General features: G+C 36.0%; 1 protein-coding gene and 1 pseudogene across 1 annotated transcript; one reads left to right on the top strand and one right to left on the bottom strand.

Moving 5' to 3' along the window:
- The first annotated feature begins 6,957 nt into the window (after positions 1 to 6,957).
- On the top strand, positions 6,958 to 7,528 carry LOC144229026 (securin pseudogene; annotated as a pseudogene).
- Positions 7,529 to 10,164: 2,636 nt separating this feature from the next.
- On the bottom strand, positions 10,165 to 15,936 carry GCG (glucagon). Its single transcript, XM_077760967.1, has 4 exons — positions 15,845 to 15,936; positions 13,948 to 14,109; positions 11,665 to 11,802; positions 10,165 to 10,312 (listed from the first exon to the last, which is right to left on the bottom strand). The coding sequence occupies exons 1-4, from the start codon at positions 15,934 to 15,936 to the stop codon at positions 10,165 to 10,167; spliced, it is 540 nt and encodes a 179-aa protein (XP_077617093.1).
- Positions 15,937 to 21,801: the final 5,865 nt, after the last annotated feature.

Here is a 21,801-nt window from a genome sequence, read left to right as displayed (position 1 = left end):
CAATCCTCTTTTATATTGCATTTTTTTATTATAGGAATTTTCAAGCACAAGAAAAGTAGAAAGAACAGTGTAAGAAACCCCTATCCACCTGTCACACAACCTCAAGAATTATCAATACTTTGCCAGTGTTATTTATCCTCCTTCTTGTTATTGTTTGTTTATGTGTTTGTTTTCAGTGCGGGAAGGCTAGAGAACTTTGTGCAAATACCATGTCATTCACCCATAAATTCTCAATATGCATATCTAAATTATATGTACACACACTTATACTGTCATTATCACTTTCTCCCATGCGAGCAAGTATTCCTTAATATTACTTAACATCCAATTATTTTCAAATGTTCCCAATTTTATTAAAATGTCTTTCTATCTTTTGAATCAGAATCCAAATGAAGACCACAACTGTATTCAATTACTATGTCTTTATTACATCTTTCTATTCTGTAACAAATCTGTTCTTTAAAAAAATATATCTGACATAGACACTGAATAATTTGTCTTATTTTGCACTTAATGCACAGTTCCCCCCATATTTCTTAGTAACTGGTATTTAGATTTAGAGGTCTCATAGACTCAGGCTCGGTTTTTAGTTAATTCCAGTTCAGGGTGGTTCTTTCTACTACATCACATCATGGTTAGTGGGTTCAGATGTTGTTGGCCTGACCTGTGCATCACTGCATTTTCAATTCATGGTTTTAGTATCTTTTGATGATGACTATTGTCTAGATCTGTTATTTCATTAGACTGAAACATGGTGATTTTTCTTTTAAAAAATGTTTTAATGTTTATTTATTTTTGAGAGAGACAGAGTGTGAGAACAGGAGTGGCAAAGAGAGAAGGAAACAGAATCTGAAGCATGCTCCAGGCTCTGAGCGGTCAGCAAGAGCCCAATACGAGGCTTGAACCCATGAACTGTGAGATCCTGACCTGAGCCGAAGTTGGACATCTAACCAACTGATCCACTCAGGCACTCCAACATGGTGATTTTTCTAATTCTATAATTTAAAAAAATTTTTAACAAGAATTTTATTAAAAAAGTCTTTCACCAACTATTTAGTTATTCTAATAAAATTTGCATGTTTAAATTCATTAAGGCAAAATTTATATACAATGAAATGTACAGATCTTAAATGTGCATTTTGCTGATTTTTGATAAATGTATACACCTATGTAACCACATCTCATTCAAGAAATAGGACATGTCCATCACTCCAGAAAGCGGTCTTGTGCCCATTCTACTCAAATCCCACACCATCTCCTCCAGAGGCAACCAGTAAGCTAATCTGCCACCATTGCTTACTTTGTTCTCTTCTTAAACCTTGTATAAGTAGTATGTTCTATTAAGTATCTGGCTTCTTTTGTGCAACATGTTATTTGTAAGATTTACCTGTGTTGCTGCATGTATTAACTAACTTGTCCTTTTTATTGCTGTGTAAAATTTCATTGCATGAATACACCAGTTTTTCTGTTCATTCCCCTGTTGATGGACATTTGGGTTGTTTCTCATTTTTTGACTATTCTAGAAGTCACTTGTTTAAATCATATTCATTCATATACATACACTTTTTTTTTTTTTCTAATGGCTATGTGGTTCTCCATTTTGTCAATGTAACTTGCTTCTTTCTACCAGTATCCTATGGAGAGATATATATGTACTTAGGTTGTTTATAATAATCAGTTCTTTTTCATTAATATACATAAAGCAGATGTAGGTCTAATTTTATAAGGCACTGCCAGTTTTCCTAAATAGTTGTCCCATCTGATACTACTGCCAGAAATGTATGAGAATTCTAGCTGTTCTATGTCTTTGGTACCATTTAGCCTGCTGATTTTACAAATTTGATATAAATGCATAATGCATTAATTCCATTTTATTGAATTTTTATTTGAGAAATGGGAGTTGATTTTTGTTCAAAGTCTGTGCAGGGTGTGTTGAGATAATGATATATTTTTTTCTTTTTAGATATCCTAATATGCTGTATTACATGAATTGATTTCTTAATATTTAGCCACTCTTGCCAATTTTGGGATTTGGTCACAGTGATTTAATATTTTTTATTGAATTCTATTTGCTGATATATTTTTAGGATTTTGAAATCAATATTCAAAGTGAAATTAGTCCATAATTTTTTATTTTTTTCTCTCTTTAACAAGTTTAGATATCAATGTTACACCCCCTATGTAAATGAAAATAGGACATTCTTTTCCTTTATTCTCCCAGCCTCATAATTCCCCATAATTTATGAAGCATTATGATTACCCACTCTTTGAAAGTTTGACAGAAGTTTTCACATGAAACCATCTGGACCCGGTGCCTTTTTATGAGGTAGTTCTTTAAGACATTTCCTTATTTCTTTTATGGAAATTGATTTATTTAAGCTTTTTAAATCTCTACCACTTGTCAATGCTTAAAATTATATTTTCTTTAAAGTTTTATCCATCTCTTCCAGATTTTCAAATATATTTGTTTAGCATTTTCAATAATCTCATAGTCCTTTAATTCAATAGTCCTTTTAATTTGGTCAGTTTCAGTGGATTATTTCCCAATTCATTTTATTTTACATATTGCTTCCTTTTAGTTTTTGTTAAGAGTAGCTGGTGGTTTTCTACTTTGCCTTATCTTTTCTTAAAATAATAACTTTGATTTAATATATGTATGGTTTCTTGTTTGTTTCTGTAAAATTTCTTACTGGTTTTTTTCTTTTTTCTTAAATTTATTTCTGAGAGAGAGAGAGAGAGAGGCAGCGTGAGCAGGGGAGGGTCAGAGAGAGAAGGAGACACAGAATCTGAAACAGTCTCCAGGCTCTGAGCTAGCTGTCAGCACAGAGCCTGATGTGGGGATCGAACCCATGAACCATGAGATCATGACCTGAGCTGAAGTCAGATGCTTAACTGACTGAGCCACCCAGGCTCCCCATCATATTTTTGTATCAGGGTTGTTCTTTTCTCCTAAAATGAGCAGGGAAATATTACTTATTTTTTCCTTATTTTGATGAGTTTATATAATATTGGTATTTTTTCTTCCTTAAATGTTTAGAAGAACTCACTTGTTAAGCCATCTGGTCTGGGAGTTCTTTTATGGAAAAGTTTTTTAAATACTAGGTCCAATTTCCAAAACACAGAGGACTATTAAGAGTTTCCAATTATTTGTGTCTGTTTTAGTGACATTTTTAGAAGACATGTGTCCATTTCATTTAGTTGTCAAAATTATCAGGCATATAATTTTACATAATATATTGTTATTACTCTTTTATTGTCTATAACATCTTTTTAGAGAGGTACTCTTTTATTTCAGGTAATTTTTCTCCTTTTTTTTTTCACCTTGCTTAGTCTTGCTAGAGATTTATTACTTTTAGTGATCTAGTCAAAGAACCAATTTTGGCTTTTTATAAAAAATGTTTTTTTTAACGTTTATTTATTTTTTAGAGAGGGAGAGAGACAGAGCATGAGTGAGGGAGGGGCAGAGAGAGGGAGAAACAGAACTTGAAGCGGATTCACAGAGCTCACAAGGGTCAAACTCATGCTGGGCTTGAACTCACGAACTGGGAGATCATGACCTGAGCCGAAGTCAGATGCTTAACTTACTGAGGCACCCAGGCACCCCTGGCTTTGTTATTTTTTATTGCCAATTTTATTTATTTATTTTCTCCCATCTTTTTAATTCTCCTTTCCTTTCCTTTCTGAGAATTGCTGTCGGTTTTTTCCAGCTTTTTGAGGTAAAACCTGAGGCTAGTGATTTTCAAACCTGTTCTTTCTAAACAAACCCATTTAAACCTGTATTTTAACTTTATTGAAAAAATTTTAATGCTTATTTATTTTTGAAAGGGAGAGAGAGGCAGTTAAACACTGCTTTAGTTATCTTTCCAGTTTGTATTTATTGTATATTCATTACCATAGAGTTCAAAAGTATTTTTAGATTTCCTTTATGAGTTCTCCTTTAACTTATGGGTCATTTAGAAGTGATTGCCCGGTTTTAAGAATTTTTAAGATGCCTTTGTTTTTGGTTTCTATCTTAACTCTACTGTGGTTAGAATCTTTGAAATTTGTTGATGACTTTTGATCAGCAAAAAGTTAGTCTTGATAAACATTGTATATGCACTTAGAAAGAATATTCATCTATTGTTACTGGGTATGTTATTCCATAAATGTTAAAATTATTTTGTTGATAGAGTTTATCAGATTTTATTGATTTTTCAACTATTGCTATGTCAACTCTTGGCCACATTGCTTATGTCTTTCACTGTGATTAAACTTTTCTATACTTTTAATTCTGTCATTTTAGACTCCATCTATTTTTGAAGCTATATATGAGCCATTATATATCCCCAATGGATTGATTACTTTATCATATTTAATGCTCCTCTTTATCTCTAGTAATGCTAGTTTTAGAGTCTACTTCCTGCTATTAATATATCAACACAACAAGCTTTCTTGTTTGAATATTTGCATGTTATGACTTTTATAGTCTTTTTATTTTAACTTCCTATGTCTTTATGTATAGAATATGTTGCTGGTAATGGTTGGACATTTTTAAAATCCAATTAGATAACCTTAGTCCTCAATATGAATATTTAGTTTATTAGCATTTAATGTAAAACTAGTATATTTGGGATTATATCTGCCATCTTATTGTGGTTCTATTAGAGGTGATTTCATTATTTCTTGATTTCATATTTGCAAATTCACCTACCAACTAAATTTTGTTTGTAATCCCAAAATCAATACTCTTAGCAATTTGATGGTTATTCATGGACATTCACAGAATTGTTAAAAATCGAGTGCCTCTATGCACATTCCCAGCTCAGATAAAAAAAAAAGTGATGTTCCACCTTCTTGTTTCAGCTTTTTAAAAAATATAATTATTGTCAAACTGGATTCCATACAACACCCAGTGTTCATTCCAACGAGCACCCGCCTCAGTGCCCATCACCCACCCTCTCCTCTGCCCCACCCTCCATTAACCCTGTGTCCATTATCGGTATTTCAGAGTCTCTTATGGCTGGCCTCCCTCCATCTCTTTAACTTGTTTCAGCTCTTATATTGTAAATGAGTGTCTTCTTTTGTGGTCTATTTAGTGTCATACTTTTCACATTTTTGTACTTTTTCTGGTGACTTCTCTTTAAAAAACAAAAACAAAAAACAAACAGACAGAACAACAACAAAACCCACAGGGGACGCACTGTTGGGAGGCTGAAAGCTAAAGAGCTGTACAGTCAGGTTACTCAGGGTTAAAAAAAAAATTGTTAAATCCTTCTCAGCAGTGCCAGCTCCTTTCAGAAGGCGATATGGTGTGGAAAATGGTAAACTTGCAGGCAAACAAGGCAGGTTGTGTAGATCAGGGAGCTACAGAAGAATTTTTTAAAATACCTGCTAAGTGTTATAAGGAAAAGTGCTATGTGAAAGAGGAGGTTTTGAATGCTATGAGACTGGTATGTTTTACAAAGACAACGGCAAAGAAACCTATTTTAGGCAGATGGTGTTTGGTTGACTAAAATGGAGGTTTGTGGGAACTTAGCTCTGTATTTCCTCTAGGAGTTCAATATTCATTAACTCAGTGTTCACAGTGGTTTTGTGTAACATAACTACTAGGAATTAACAAGAATTTATGTGCTCATTTTGTTTCCTTTTCTTTCTGAAGGCTATTGATTTTGTATATTTATTCTGTATGTTTCCAGTATACTAAATTACCTTATTTTTTGTAGTATTTTTCCATTTTTCTTTTGAGTTATTCAGACATAAAAAACATATCGTCTTTAAGTAGATATAGTTTTAGTAGATTCTTTCTGACTGTGTACTTTCTCTTATTTAATTACCTTAATTTCTTCAATTAAGTACCTTAATTTCTTCTTAGTACCTTCAAGACAATCTTAAATAGTAACCAAAATAATGGTGTCTTTTCCTTGTTTCTGACTCTAATGGGAATTTCTCTAATACATTGCATTAAGTAAACTGCAGACCTTTGGGCCCATATATGTTCTATCATATTTAAAAAGTATCCATCAATTTCATTCTTATCATGATTTAGGATTCAATATTGTGGTGTGCCTTTTTAGCATCTATGGAGATGAGATTATGGTTTTCTCATGACTATCAATATGATGAATTATATTAAAGGACTTTCTAATATTGAACTGCTTCACATCCAAAGCATAATCCATATCACTTTCTTTTATATCTGCCTGGTTAACTCAACCTGAATCCTTTACTCCTTTATTCCCATTATTTAAAGTTAGTTTTATGATTAAATATATAAAATGATTATATGAGTCTTATCTGAATATTTTCCAATAATTTCTTTGTTGGGAGTTTTGCTTTTATCACATTGAATTCAGAGGCAGTCTAGGGTTTTTGTAAGCATGTTTGGATTTAAGTTAGGCCAAATCCATTACAAAATCACATGGTCCATATGTTTTTTCATAGGGGCATCTTTAAGACCTTTCTCTGTTTATTTAGTGGAAAATAATCTCTCTAGATTGTCCATCTATATTGGGGACTATAATTTGTTAACAAATACAAAATATAAAGAGAGGTAGATTGTGACATCAAAAACATAAAAGGGGCACCTGGGTAGCTCAGTCGGCTGAATGTCTGACTCTTGATTTACACTCTTAAGTTGTGATCCCAGGATCGTGGGATCAAGCCCCATATCAGGTTCCATGCTCAGCTTGGAGCCTGCTTAAGATCCTCTCTCTGTCCTCTGTCCCTCTTCCCTGTTTGCATGCACACTCTTTCCCTCTAAAATATGTGTATATTTGGAGCTTTTGTGGAGCTTTCGGTGGAGCTTTTGTATGCAATTGAATTTAGGTCACCATCAAGTTAAAATGTACTGCTTATCTATAAGATGTTTTTATGTAAGCCATAGAGCAACCACAAAGCAAAAATCTAGAGTAGATTCACAAAAGATAAAGAAAAGGGAACCAAGAGCAAAAAAAGAGGCCGCGCCTTGCCTCATCCAGAATGGTTACTGTGATCTTTGTTGTTAAGAAAAATGGTGATCCAGGTACCTGTGTAGCACCGAAGGATGGGCTACAGCTGGAATCTGGACTTCAGTCAGAGCCTTAGATGGGAGATCTCAGGTTTCAATGCCACATATTGGCAAAATGTTTGATGCTTCACCAGCCTTACCTAATGCTTCCAGAAAAGCTTTGAGAACTGTTAACATAACTACAGAAAAGTCACTAAAGACTCATGGACCCCTCAGATAGAAATAGATAAACTTCTCTGTGAAACAGATGACTGGGAAGACTGTTAAAGTAAAAAGTTCCATTCCTGCCTTGGATGATGCTGATCCAGAAGCAGAAAAATTCTTTCCTTAAATCTCCTAGGTTTCAAGAGTTTTGACCTGCTTTTAGATATGAAATTGCATACCTCCCCTTGAATAGAATGCTTCCCATGAGCCTTGATGAGAATAGGAAACTTGAAAAACTATTACACCTGGCCCCTCTTTCTCTCTGAAAATGCTCTCTTCACTCTGGAAGTATAATCTGTTGTGATCTCCTTCAAGCATTCTGTGGGCCCTGGATGTTGAATTGCCACCTGCTTGCTATGACTTAAATATTTAAGTTTCTTAACACTTTATAGTTTGTGTGCATGCATGCTTTTATGCTAATAAAGCCATTGTTTAACAGAAAAAATACATGTAAAATCACCAATTAACAAAGGGAAGCAGAAACAGAGGGAAAAAATGGTGAATTACAAAACAACCGGAAAACAATGAATAAGATGGAATTACATGTCAGTAATTACTCTAAATATGAGTAGATTGAATTCACCAACCAAAAGACATGGAGTAGTTGAATGGATAAAAAACCAAGACCTAATTTTATGCTGCCTGTAAGAGATTCACTTTAGCTTTAAGGACACACATGGGCTCAAACCAAAGGGATGGAAAAAGATATTCCCTGCAAGTAGAATCCAAAAGAAAGTAGGGGTAGCTATATCTACATCAAACAAAACATACTTTAAGCCAAAGCACTAACAGGAGAGAAAGAAGATCATATGTTGATAAAGGAGTCAATTCATCAAAAGATTTAACAGTCATATATATATATACATATGACTAAATATATTAAGCAGATATTAACATATCTAAAGGCAGAAATGGACAATAATATAATCATAGTGGTAGGAGACTGTAATACCCAAGTTTCAACATTGGACAGATTATCCAAACAGATAATCAACTAGGAAATGTTGTACTTGAATCATACATTAGACTAAATTAATCTAACAGACATTTCTAGGACATTTCACCCAACAGAAGCAGCATACACATTTCCTATTCTGGAAAATAGGTCACATGATAGGCCACAAAGCAGTCTCACTAAATTTAAGAAGATAGAAATCATATCAACTACCAACTATCTTTTCTGACCACAGTGGTATGTATCTAAGAATCAACAAAAGGAGACCTGAAAAATTTACAGGCACACATTCCTGAACAACCAATAGATCAAAGAAGACATCGAAAAGGAAATTTAAAAAATCTTGAAACAAATGAACATGGAAACATAGCACACCAAAATGGAGAGGATGTTGCAAGTGCAGTTCTTAGGGGGAAGTTTAAAGTGATAAATTCATATATTGAGAAAATCAAAAGATCTCAAAAAACCTAGCTTCACATGTCAAGATCTAGACAAACAAGAACAATTAAGCCTAAAGTCAGCAGAAGGTAGGAAATAAAAAGACCAGAGTGGAAATAAATGAAATATAGACCAGAAAAACAATAGAAGAGATAAGCAAAATTAAGAGCTTTCCCTCCCCCCCCCACCCACCAGGAGACAGGTGGTACTTAGCTCCAGATGAGATTTGTCTTGCAGATCTAATACTGCCTGATGATCTAATTTTTTAAGGCAAGCCAGAAATCAGTATGTTTATATACTTTTTCAATGTTGCCCCCAAAGCACTGTGCAGCCATTCAAATCATGAAGCCATGTCTGGGCAGCAGATGTGGCTCATGGTCTATGAGCTTAAGAATGGGTGTTTGGAAGGAGTGGGGTCATGAAGAAGAGAGAAGACAGACAATGGTAAAGAAGCTTGAAATTTTTATTTATCTACCTTTTATATATTGAAAGCAGAGCATTTTCATGACAAACGTTTCAAGAAGGAATCTCTTTCCTACCGCTGTGGCTACTAATCCTTCCCTTATGTTCCCATTACAATGCAGATATGTTGTGATTGAAATAATTTATATGTACAAATTACATCAGAGAAAAATAATTTCATTGCTAAATGTAAGCATGTTAGGTACTTCATCCAAAATAAGAAAAGGAGAGAATTCTGCACTTCCACATTTTAAAACTGATATTTTAACAACTTTTTGACAATGGTTTATTCCATTTACAATCTTTGGCCACACAATATTAAAAGAAAATTTATGTATTGGCAGGTAAAGCAATATGGCTTCAAGATACATCTTTTAAATTTACAGAACTTAAAATTTCAAATATTCCATGTGGCTGGCAGGTGATGTGTAGATGGTCTTGAATAGTGACATACTTACTTCCTAGAAATTAAAAAAGAAAAAAAAGGTAGTGATTTAACAATAACTGTAACACTAAGATGACACTTAGTAGTTAACTTATCCAGGAAATATTTCAGTGATTTACTTTGATAAAATTTGTCCATCAATCTTTTCATCTTTTAAATCCCTCAGTCTTTTCAACTCTTCAAACATTTGCATTCAGAGATGAGTTATCCTAAAGTTCCCCTATGATGAAATATAAAGTTTATGAAAAATTATAAAAAGCAATTATAACCTATAAAAATAAGTGGTTAAATTTTTACTACTATGCTGATTACAGTAAATATATAATACTATGTATACTGGTACTTTACTTTGTGCTAAAGTGTCATCATAAATAGCAATTTTTTAAGTGATATTAATATGCAAATGATTTAACATCTGCATCTTTCATTCATATCTGTGTTCCTAATGCCTATCCCTTATTGACACTCAGGAAATGCTTTTGGAATAGGTGGGTAAATGAATAAATCTTGCTGATCAAAAATGAATATAATAATGTTTTCTTAAATGATTCATAATTTTGATTATATACCAAGAGACTAAATAAGGACCCTCTCCCCCATATAGGGAGCCACCTGTAGCCTGTATGATAATATTTATGAAAGTTTTGATGGTTTTCTAAATTAAATAAAATGCTGTCACCTCTCAGTAATTTTGGTCTGAAGCAGCCAGTTTATAAAGTCCCGGGTGGCAAGATTGTCAAGAATTGTGTTCATCTCATCAGAGAAAGAGCCGTCGGCGTGTCTACGGCGTAATTCTTCAACAATGGTGACTTCTTCTGGGAAACTGAGGAATAAGGGTCAAATGAGTATTTGGTTAAATATTTGAAGTAAGTGCTTATTGATTGCTTCTCCCTGGCAACATGTGTGAGGGTCACTGAGAAAACAGTTAAGTTTCTATTTCCCAGGGACCTGCTATGAAAAGCCTCACAGGTTTGCACGTGGGAAACGGAGTGATTTAGGAAAGAGCAGAGCTGGGATCTGAAACCAAACCTAAGTAGGAGCTTCATGCCCTTCTCAATATTCCAGGCTGCTTCAAAGATTTTTGTGTACTGGCAGCACAAATGTTGTTACTGAGACTTAATTTGTCTATAAATCAGAGAAATGTATTATGTCTCGTAAAACTAGTTATTATCTGAACAGCATCGCAAAGTTCAGTGTTAGCAGATGAAAGCTTAGTCCATATAACATTTTCTCCTTGAATGGTTTCATGTAGCATGAATTTTGGCATTACATTAAAACACAACAAAGTATCCTCAAGTGTAAGTGACTATTTTACCAATTAGTTTCTTCAGTTTGATCATTCATATTTTAAGTCAGTAACAATATAGTTTACTTTTGTTTTAAGCTCTCTTTAAGTCTCAGTGGGCTTGTTTTAAATCTCTCTAAAACAAAAACAAAAACAAAAACCAGAGTTGAACATGAATTTCCTGCCTCTCATATTTCAAATGTCAATCAAAATGATCAGGAGAAAATGAGATGGTTCAGGAATCTGTTTGGTTGTGGTAAGTTCCAAGAAGTCCCCAAAGGCTTTAGCTTCATTTTCAACTTTGACAATTTAGTGATTGTCTATATGACAGCCCTATTAAAAAAATGGGCATATTGCTACATCTATGGCTGTTTCCGCATATCTGTGCTTTGAGTGTCATTTCATTACACATATTAAATTTTCTTCCTTTTAGTCTTCATCACATTTTTACCTGAATCCTGACACACATATATGTGACCCCATGTGTAAATATTTACAGTCAGACTTTCTGTTTTCACCATTATGTCTCCTTTTTCCTTAAACCTAGTTTTCCCAGGGCAGCTCTAGTTAAAGCTGGTTGTCTTGGTACAGTTATCAAAAAAGCACTCTATGTATGATCAAAAATGTTCTGGATTGACAAATGAATGCACTAATTATAACGCCACTCTAATAAAGAATAATAATTAATTACAAATATTATTAATCCTTGCTATCAAAAGTAAAACAGACTAGACTTTTGTAGACTGTCTCCCACCAATATGAGTTATTTCCTCACTTTGTTAGACTATACTAATTGCTTCTGTAATCCAGATCCATATATAGATAACTGTAGTCTAAGTTTTCAGCATCATGCAAAAAAAAAAATGTTAAATAAGAATGTACAGACTTACTCTCGCCTTCCCCGGCCTTTCACCAGCCAAGCAATGAATTCCTTGGCAGCTTGGCCTTCCAAATAAGAACTTACATCACTGGTAAAGGTCCCTTCAGCATGTCTCTCAAATTCATCATGACGTTTGGCAATGTTATTCCTGAACGAAATGTGAAAGTTAAGTTGAAGATCTGTCTCTTTAGCAATATGGTTCTCACCTTTAAACAGTGCAGCTTGGGGTTCAGGATCCTATGTAGAAGGGGCTGAGGGAGATTTGGGAGATGAGGGTGGCCGAGGGATCATCCTGAAGCTACATCAATTACCTGGAGTGAAGGATGATGGGAGAGGGCTAGTAACAATGGAGGCGGGCTAAAGCCCCTCCACTCAGCGTACTTATTTTCAGCTCCCTTGCTTGTCTGTGCCATTGATTATTATAGCTGCAGTCACTTATGTGTGGGCTCTGCACTGTGCTGTGATACTCGCAGGTAAGGCAGCTGTTTGTTATTAGTCCATATGAGGTCAGAGTTAATGAAATACTTCTAGGGAAAGCCAAGGGCCATCTCAAAATATCAGCAAAAGAACCACATATTAATGGACTAAAGGAAACATGTGAGAGGCCAGAAATGAGGAAAGCTAAGAAGAGGAGTCAATTTCACCCTCAAGTGTGTGCAGAGTGTTCTATGTAAGTGGGTGACAAGCCACCCTCAGTCTCCCCGACGTATATTACCCCAGAAGGTTTAACTGAAACACACAACAGAAACTTCCTGGGAAAGTAGTCATCTCACATTAGTTTACCAAGCTGTGGCATTCTTTTTCTAGAAATGAGGACAGTTTGCATTTTTTCAAATTAGTGATTTTCCACATTTTACCAATGGCCTCATCTGTAGTGCTTGGCAGGGACTTTTCCCAGTGTCTGTTCTGGCCATGACCATCATTTCTGCAGCTGTAACATTCACTTAAGAAGGTTAGGTCAGGGGCGCCTGGGTGGCTTAGTCGGTTAAGCGTCCGACTTTCGCTTAGGTCATGATCTCGCGGTTCATGGGTTCGAGCCCCGCATTGGGCTCTGTGCTGACTGCCAGCTCAGAGCCTGGAGCCTGTTTCAGTCTGTGACTCCCTCTCTCTCTGACCCTCCCCTGCTCACGCTGTCTCTCTCTCTCTCCTAGAAATAAATAAAACATTAAAAAAAAAAAATAAGAACGTTAGGTCAATCGCACAGTCTTTCCTGTTTCTCCTGCTGGCTTGTGTCTACTCTCTTGCTCTTCCTTCCTCTCTCCCTCCTCTTTTCCTTTTTGTATGTTTATTTATTTTTCTTTTTGAGAGAGAGAGAACATGAGCAGGGAAGGGGCAGTGAGAGACGGAGAGAGAGAATCCCAAGCAGGCTCCATGCTGTCAGCAAAGAGCCCGATGGTGGGGCTGGATCTCAAGAACTGTGAGATCATGACCTGAGCTGGACGCTTAAGCGACTGAGCTACCCGGGCACACCTCTATTCCCTCCAGACAAATCTATGCCCTTTCCCTGATTTTTAGCTTCCTTTAGCTACTTTGTATGCATAACTCCCTTCCCCTTGTGGGCCATTCTCCAAAGAAATTGTGAAATTCCACCATCTCTGTGAAACCCTTGCAGATAATTTCCTCCAGTAGCCTAGATGTAGCAAAAAACCCAACACTGTCAAAGAAAATCCAACATTAAAATTTATGCCTTACGATAGGCTTGTGTTCTTATTTGCCTTCTTCTCTCTTTATGCTGTGCAGCTAGGCTGTAATTTTAAATGTGTATCTTGGATTGTATTCTACAAGAAAAAGACTGCATCTGTTTCCATTCCCTACCATGATTAACTTGGCTAGAGGATACTTTGAATGTGATCACAATCATGAGTTTGAACCCTACAAGGGAGTGTTGAATTTTCTCTGTCTTTTGGTCAGAAATTAGGTTCCTCATCTTGCAGGCTCACAGAGGGCAACTTTTGGTTTTATTTATTATTTATTTTTATTTTCAATTTTTTTAGTTTTTTTCAACTTTTGATTTTAAAGGAAAGTGGGCCAAGAGGGTAAATATTGCTAATACCACAGACGGGAATACAAAGTATATGTTCCATTGGAGGGTAGGTAAGGGGGCTGAAGAGGTGAAGGGGTGGGACATTCAAGGAATAATACAGAGGATAGTACTAGCGGTCTTGAAAATCATCAAAATTGGAAGAGCTTATGGGCACTAATTGATGAGCGTGATAAAAAAAATCAAAGAAATCTGAGACATAGTCATGTAATATGTTTGTGTGCAAATTTTGGCCTGGGTTCAGACTCTTACTTGTTCCTCTTGGTGTTCATCAGCCACTGCACGAAATCCTGTGCACGCCTGGAGTCCAGATACTTGCTGTAGTCGCTGGTGAATGTGCCCTGGGAATGGCGTTTGTCCTCATTCATCTGATCCGGATCATTGAGCGGGTCTGTCTGAGGAGCTGGGAATGATCTGTGAAGAACAGTAGTGGTACAACTAAATCTCTCCTCAAGAGTAGAAGCACTCAAACAGTATCTTCTCTACAAAATACTGCACTACATGAAGCTGGAAGGCAGGTGCCTTGAGTATTTCACTGGGTAGCTCAGAGACACCTTAGCTTGCCATGGGAATTCCATAGTTTTACTGGAATTGAATACACTCTGATTCTGATTCTAGTAATAGATTTTTCATCTGGCTTCTTTTTTTCTGAAATGGGATTAAATAAATCTTTTCTCACTTAATTCTTCTACATGTGATTGTGCTAATAATGACAGAAGAGATCAATGGCTTGAATATTTTAAGAGTAAAAGAAATCCACATCATTTCTTGGGCAGCAGACTTATGTTCCTAATTCTGTTTTGCATCTAGTAATATAAAAAAGTTCAGTTACCTGTGTATATGGTAGCTAATGGTGGAAGAAAGACAATTAAATATTCAAAGAAAGACAAGAGGGGTACATAGGTGGCTCAGTTGATTGAGCATCCAAATCTCGATTACGGCTCAGGTCATGATCTCGTGGTTCATGGGGTTGATCCCCACATAAGGCTCTGCACTGACAGGGTAGAGCCTGCGTGAGGTTCTCTCTCTCTCTGCCTCCCACCCCATTCTCTCTCTCTCTCTCAAAAATAAATTTAAAAACTTAAAAAAAAAGACTAGAAAAAGTGTGCTTGGTAATTTGAAACTGTATAGTAGATATGCATGCCTGTAATCAACAGTTCATTGACATGGTAAATATGGGGAAATATTCAATGTGATTAATACTCAGAAATAGAAATGAGATCCTGTTTTTACCTGTCAAATTAGCAAAGATTAAATACTGGGGAGGATACTGTGAGAGAAGTATTTCTACACTGCTGATAGGAGTGTGTATGTGTGTGACTTTTCTGGAAAGCAAGTTGGCAAGACAGTATAAAAAAATTAGACTCATGCAAACCCTTTGACATAGTAATTCTACTACTAGAAATCTGTCCTCAGAAAATAGTAAGAAATCTAGAGGGGGGGAAATGTCAGTTGCAGTATGCTTTGTGGGAAAATTTGAAGAATTCTTAAGTGCTCAATAAAGGAGGAATAGCTAAATAAATATTGTACATTTATGAGATGAGATAGTATGCAAGCCTTAAAGGTCTTACATATAATAGGTGTTTTTAATGATATAAGGAAACACTAACAACATAATGCTAAGAGAAAACACCTAATATCTGGGATATGTTTATATAGAGTACACATAAGATACAGGAAAATAATGTACCAAATTTTAAAATTATTAACAGTTTTCTCTGAATAATGAAGTTTGAGCATTTGACAAAATTTTGCATGTTTTTAAAATAGTTTCTATCATGAGCACATATGACTTTTACAATTAGCTACTAACCGTTATTTTTTTAAAGGAATTAAAAAGACACAAAGTTGGTAAGAATAAGTAAAATAATCTATCCCGAAGTGTGTAATGAATGGATAGATAGGATCAGCTGAAGATTTCAAGGAGCTGTAATTGACTGTGTAATCAGTTTTCAACATTGCCCACCCCTCTGGTTATGAAACAGCACCTACTCTGATCTACACTGCAGAAAAGCCTTTATCACATTGATACCTTGAACGTTTGGAAAATGTGCAGAGCACTTTACTGAGACCTATTCACTAATCCTAGTTTTAGCAGGCTCTATTCTAACCATAATATTATGCTAGTTCAAGTCTAGAGATTTAATACCTGGATTTCTCCTCTGTGTCTTGAAGGGAACGTTGCCAGCTGCCTTGCACCAGCATTACAAACAATCCAGCCACAAAGTAAATGCTTTTCATTTTTGCTGCCTGTGGGAACACAGAGTCAGGGATGAGGGTGTTGCGATGGGGGGAGACGGGCAACCACATTTAAACCTGTCAGATTCGGTTAGTTCAATTTTGACCCCGTAAATATTACAAATAGAACATATAAGCTAGTCATCAGTTTTACTCTGATTATATTTCCAGCTTCCTTTCAGAGAGTAGATTATATTTTTCCCCAGATTTTGGGGGTGACAAAAAAGGATAGAAAAGATGTGTTCTACCCAATTAAAAAAAAGATAATGTACCACCAACTAAGCTTTTTTATTAGTGTAGGACACTTGTGTTAATGATTAGAAGGCTCATTTCCAGACTTGAAATTAAAAATGTCCATGATAAACATTTAAAATATCTACTGTAGATGATATGCTACATATGGTTAGCCTGAATGGCACCTTATCCATAATGCCACCCCCTTCACTATCAGTCTGGCTTTCAATTAATAGTCCTTCACTTCCAAGCATTTACATTATACTGCATTTCAACCATCTTAAAGCAGCCTCAGGCTACAACTTGGCATACCAGCTGTCGGTTCAGATGTATTATTCATTTATATTTTAAATAGTGTAACTTGGTCTAGACTTCGTAATTATAAAGCGGCCAACAGATTTGAGGTATTTTAGGGTGCTTTGACCTGTTCTAAATTAAAGGGAAAAATCATTTTAAAGACAAGCAATTTGCAACAAGAACTAATGCTTCTGGCAACTTGAACAATCACAACCAAGAAACGAAGAGATCGCTGTCATACAGAAAATCAATGCTTGCTTCTGAAGTCTCGGAAGTCCCCAGGTTGTTTTATAATTGGACTTAGTCCAGGATACGTCATTCATTGCTACTGACACTCTGGGCTTGATTGTGGGATACACCTGGTTGCTTGTCTTCGTATCTCAAGCAGATGCCCTGTGAAGCCATTGGATGCCAAGGACATAGTGAAGCAGTGTGGACGGGGTGGGGATCAGTATGAATGTGAGGCAGCATGACCGCATAAGGGCAGCTCCTCTATTTACCAAATAGAAACTTTGAGTTCAGTATCTGGCATGGACTTCTCTCTGCTACTTTCAAGATTGACCGTGTTTACTTTGAGAAGTGGGGATTTCAATCCAAGTTTGATTATGCTTTTCCATGAACAATTTGAATGAGTACTTTAACAAATGGCATTTGGTTTGAAATAAGGATTTTATAAATATTATTGTTTTAAACTATCAATCTTTTCTTTAACATCCTAGCCATATTTACTATCTGTCTTTGGCATTAAAACACAGAGACTACAGTACCTGCAGTGATTTTTTTTTCTTTGAAATACTGTCTTTTTAGATTAAGTAGTCAATTAGACAAAGTAACACATTAGGAATTACATGTTCACCCTTCTTCATTCATCAATATTAAGTTTCTAATTTGGCACTTTGATCTGCTTCAGTTTATCTAGTTGGCAAACTTTGGAAACATCACATATGCAAGTAGTGTCTTCTGATTATAATTCTCAATTGTAAATTCATTCTTTGGTGAATTTTTTAGAAACTAAGGCAAGCATTTCTTTTTAGGATTACCTCACTGTTAAAAGTCAGTTTAGTCCTAGGGGCATCTGGATGGTTCATTTGGATAAGTGTCTGACTCTTGATCTCAGCTCAGGTCATGATCTGGGGGTTCATGAGTTTGAGCCCTACATTCAGGCTCTGTGCTGATAGTGCAGACACTGACTGAGCTGACAGCTCTCCCTCTCTCTGCCCCTCCCCTGCTCATGAGTGCTCTCTGTCTCTCAAAATAAATAAATAAACATTTAAAATATTTTTAAAAAGTCAGTTTAGTCCTAAATAATTCCTTCTATGCATAGTTCCAATAATTTTACAATATTTTCTAGTATGTTCTACAGAGGCAGGTTTAGAACAGGTGGGATTTTGCCACTGTGGGAATTGAAAGAGAAGCGACTGTACAGAAGTGAGTATCTTAAGTTCTCTATACAGTCAACAAAATAAGTTCAACTGAAAAAGGAACTGATTCTTAAAATGTCATTTATTCATTTAGTGGAAGTCTATAGAATTGTGAACATTTAAAGAACAAGGTTAATTGTTTGAATACCACTCCCGAGAAAGCAAATATTTATGCTATTTTAGCTCAAGCTCCTATTCAATAAGAGAAAAATTTTAATTACCCCCCCGTTAGGCAGTCCAAGGAGAGAATCTGCAGGTTTTTTAAAGAACCACATGTTGCCATTCAAATTTAAAGGAAAATATGATAATAGTATTCTCTGTGTAGGAAGCCTTTCAGAAAGATTGACCCTAGACCTAGGTAAGGTGACATTATGTCATATCCCTAAATATATTGGTGTTATAGGCCAAGTAAGTACTTTTCAAACTGGTCTGCTCATTTGCTCTCACAGGTCCTTTGTATGCATGGCCCAAACACACCACTTGATCATTTTCTCCTTTGAGGATCTTTGTAACACTGTTCTTTGCCCTTAAGAGCTTAAATGGGTAGTTTTGACATCTCATACTTTTTGAAGAGATTTACTAAAATTTCATTTCAGAATGTGGACATTTTAGATATATTATTTATTATTATGGGTCTTCAGTACCTCATAGGTAATTATTAATCAATGGTTTTACTCAGTTCCATCCAAAGACTTCCCAATAATTGACTATATTTTTCTCTGCACCAAATATGCTATGTCTCATTTACAATGAACCAATTTCACGGACTTTGATTTTTGATAGACTTGTCAGAAATGTGAATATTTGAAAGACGATATTGACTCTGCTCTTCTGGAAGGCCATAAGTTTTCATTGGTAAGGAGCAATTGCTGCTATAGCTTCTCTAATGGACACATTTCTGCTGCACTTAAAAGGCGTCTTCTATTCAAAGTAGTATATACATTTATCAAACCTTAGCAAAATTTTTATTTTTCAAAATGTGAACCCCTTATTTTTAAAATGCCATTCTCATAACTGTTAAATCTTATAACAAGGGCATTGATTTGAATCTTTGTTTTTCTATTTTATATCTTTGCATTGAATTATTTATCCAATTTGTTTTTCAGCTTCATTAGGTTGAAATAAGTATATGTAAATGCATTTTATATCACTTTTTCATCTTGATTCTGCCCCGTGTATTATGATTAATAAAGTATACGATGAAAGAACAGCACTTAATTCATAATACATTTCCCCTAAAAAATACTTAACTGTACCCCAAACGGGATTTACAGTCTTGGGATCACTCCCAATTCGTCTTACCTTCAGACGCTGTTGACTGGAACAGAGCAGGTGGGCAGAGAGCGAGCCCTCTTTCCGGAACTTGGGATGTGCTGTGTCCTGAGCTCTGTACTTCTGCCGCACAGCGCACTGTATTTATATACTCTCAGCGTTGTTTAGCCTCACAGATATTACGCTGACAGTATAAATTTCTCATCTGTAAATAATGAGTTTTTGTTACAAACGATTTCACTCGCCTACTCACTTTGCTCATCTGCATTCTAAGCTTATATTGGGTGGGACCTCTGAGACCAGGAAACTTTTTATTTACTCTCTCGCTTTTTTTGTTGGGAATGGAAAGGGCAGTTTGGAAATTCACCCTCCACCCTCAGTCAGGCATGAAAATCACTTAAGTACATTGAAGTGAATTTTGATGCCCAAGACAAAAACCCCATGAAATTACACAGACTATGGCTAACCCCACTTTGAACAGAGCCTCATTTGGGGAGCTTACAAGTCCTCCCATTTGCTGGTTAGTTATGATGCATTTATCTGAATGCAATAAACAGTTCATTCTCTAATCTACCCAAATAATAATTCATTTGCTCAACACATACTTAATAAGAATCTTCTCATCCCCACCCTACAGAATTTGATTTATTTTCTAGAGGAATTTTTTAAAATATTAATTAAGACTTAATGTGGTAGAGTGGATGCAGGCAGAAAGGATAAAGCAAAATGAGGATTAAACATCTAAGATAGGTAATGATAATAAGACAGGAACTAGTATTTCTTTTTTCTTCTAATGGATATATAAAGACCAACTCTGTTGATAAGAGACTTGGACACTAATTCACAAAAGAGCAGATGTGAGGGAAACTGTTGAGATCAGATGCATATTGTCACATTTCCTGAGCTTTGTGACCCACCACTTAGGACTGTAATGATATACACGATTTAGCGGATATGTGTCTGGTCACCTTAGAGAAAGAGAAAAATGTGAAATGACCTGGACAGGCGGCATGAGAACAGGGTCGATGTAATTAGATTTTAGTCTGGCTGCCATCATCAAGCTGTGTGACCATGGGCAAGTCGCATACTCTCTTTGTACCTCAGCTTCCTAATTTGTGAAATTACTGGGTTGGTTAAACGACTGTTGTAAAATAAAAATGTGGTTCCATATGACAAAATCATTGCAACATTTCCTAGCTAGATTCCAATATTCAAATACCATCAACTGCATGACAATGCTGATGACGTATATGGAAACAAGTCATGGAAGCAGCTGGAGAAATATTCCCAGGGAACTTAAACTGTTCGATCATGGATTGGACCCACTATTGGATGTAAAGCTGGTTAAAGGCCACAGAGGTCAGTTCTATGTGAAATTGGGAGACCTCAAGAAGGATTACTGATGGTATAATGCCTTGCTAATCAAAGTATGGTCCAAAAACCAGCATCACCTGGGAGCTTGCTAGAAATGCTGACTCTCAGGCCCAAGTCCAGACGTACCCAGTAAGAATCTACATTTTGGTAAGATTCCCAGGCAATTCATATGCATGTTAAAGTCTGAGAAGCATGGTTGTATAAAATACCCGTCTCATTTTCTTCACCTTCTCTCTGGTGCATGCTGGTATTTTCACCTGAGGACTGCTTCTTAGCACTACCAGCAGAGGGGGTGAAAGAGCAGAGAAAGGTGGCCTTCCTCAGGACATGTGGATTAACACTTATAAATACAGCGATAGCTTGAAAGTGTGGATTAGCTTACTTCTGTCTTGACTCAGTCCTCATGAGTATATTGGATATATTTGTATTTATTGTTTGACATTCGGTCCTATTTTTTGTCTTTGCCTATTTGAATAGATGTCTTTTCATCCCTCTGTGTTGGTCTCCTTTTCAGATGTTACCTGCTTGTGGAGGAGTCCTAAAAAGGGAGCTCTATGGATGATGTATGTAAAATCCTTAACACAGCTCCTGGCTTTGTTCTCCCCCAGTGTCTCTCAATACCTTGCTACAAAACTCGTTTCCCTCTGCTGCACTTGCTTTCTATTATTTCAGAAGTGACTATCCCAAATTCTTCCAGGAAATTTCCTCTAGTTTCATCTCCAACCCACCAACACTGATTCTGGGTAGTCCCCCAACAGCATAATAATAAGCATTCTGAAAATGAAGAAGCATTATGAGTCTCATTGTATAAGCACTGCTCTCCTACCTAGCAGGGGCACAGCAGGCTCCCTAATGGACATTGTATTATCATAAAAGAAGAAGACAAACATCAAGGGCAAGGTGGACTTCTGGATCTTCTTCCAATGACCCTCCCAACACCAGCCTTCACTTGGCCTTCAATTCCCATCATTGCAGCTATTTGGTTATTTATATGTGAGGCAGAGAAAGTGGTGTCCTTGTATTTATATGACTAGTGTTAACTAGCTTGTCGAGGAGCAGGGAAGTTCTGGGATATGCCATCAGTTCTCCCATCAGACTATATGGAAGGTGCCTGGTGGCTGCCATGAGGCATTGCCACATAACAGCTATGATACGCCTTCCTGAAAGGTCAATTAGACTTGATATACATAATATAAAACAAAATTATTATATGGAGTACAGTACAAAAATGTGCAAGTTTTAGGGTAAAATAAGGTATTTATTCAAAGAC

Source organism: Crocuta crocuta, unplaced genomic scaffold, assembly GCF_008692635.1.
Source record: "Crocuta crocuta isolate KB4526 unplaced genomic scaffold, BGI_CrCroc_1.0 scaffold153, whole genome shotgun sequence".
NCBI classification, from domain to species: Eukaryota; Metazoa; Chordata; class Mammalia; order Carnivora; family Hyaenidae; genus Crocuta; species Crocuta crocuta.
This window is presented reverse-complemented; position numbering and strand designations above follow the sequence as displayed.

What these genes read in the sequence shown, in the direction of transcription:
- GCG (XM_077760967.1), bottom strand. Translation starts at nt 15,936, where the DNA reads ATGAAAAGCATTTACTTTGTGGCTGGATTGTTTGTAATGCTGGTGCAA. An exon ending in GACACAGAGGAGAAATCCAG is followed by an intron (nt 14,110 to 15,844) that starts GTATTAAATCTC and finishes TGTTCTTCACAG; the next exon opens with ATCATTCCCAGCTCCTCAGA. An exon ending in ATGAACACCAAGAGGAACAA is followed by an intron (nt 11,803 to 13,947) that starts GTAAGAGTCTGA and finishes CATTTCGTTCAG; the next exon opens with GAATAACATTGCCAAACGTC.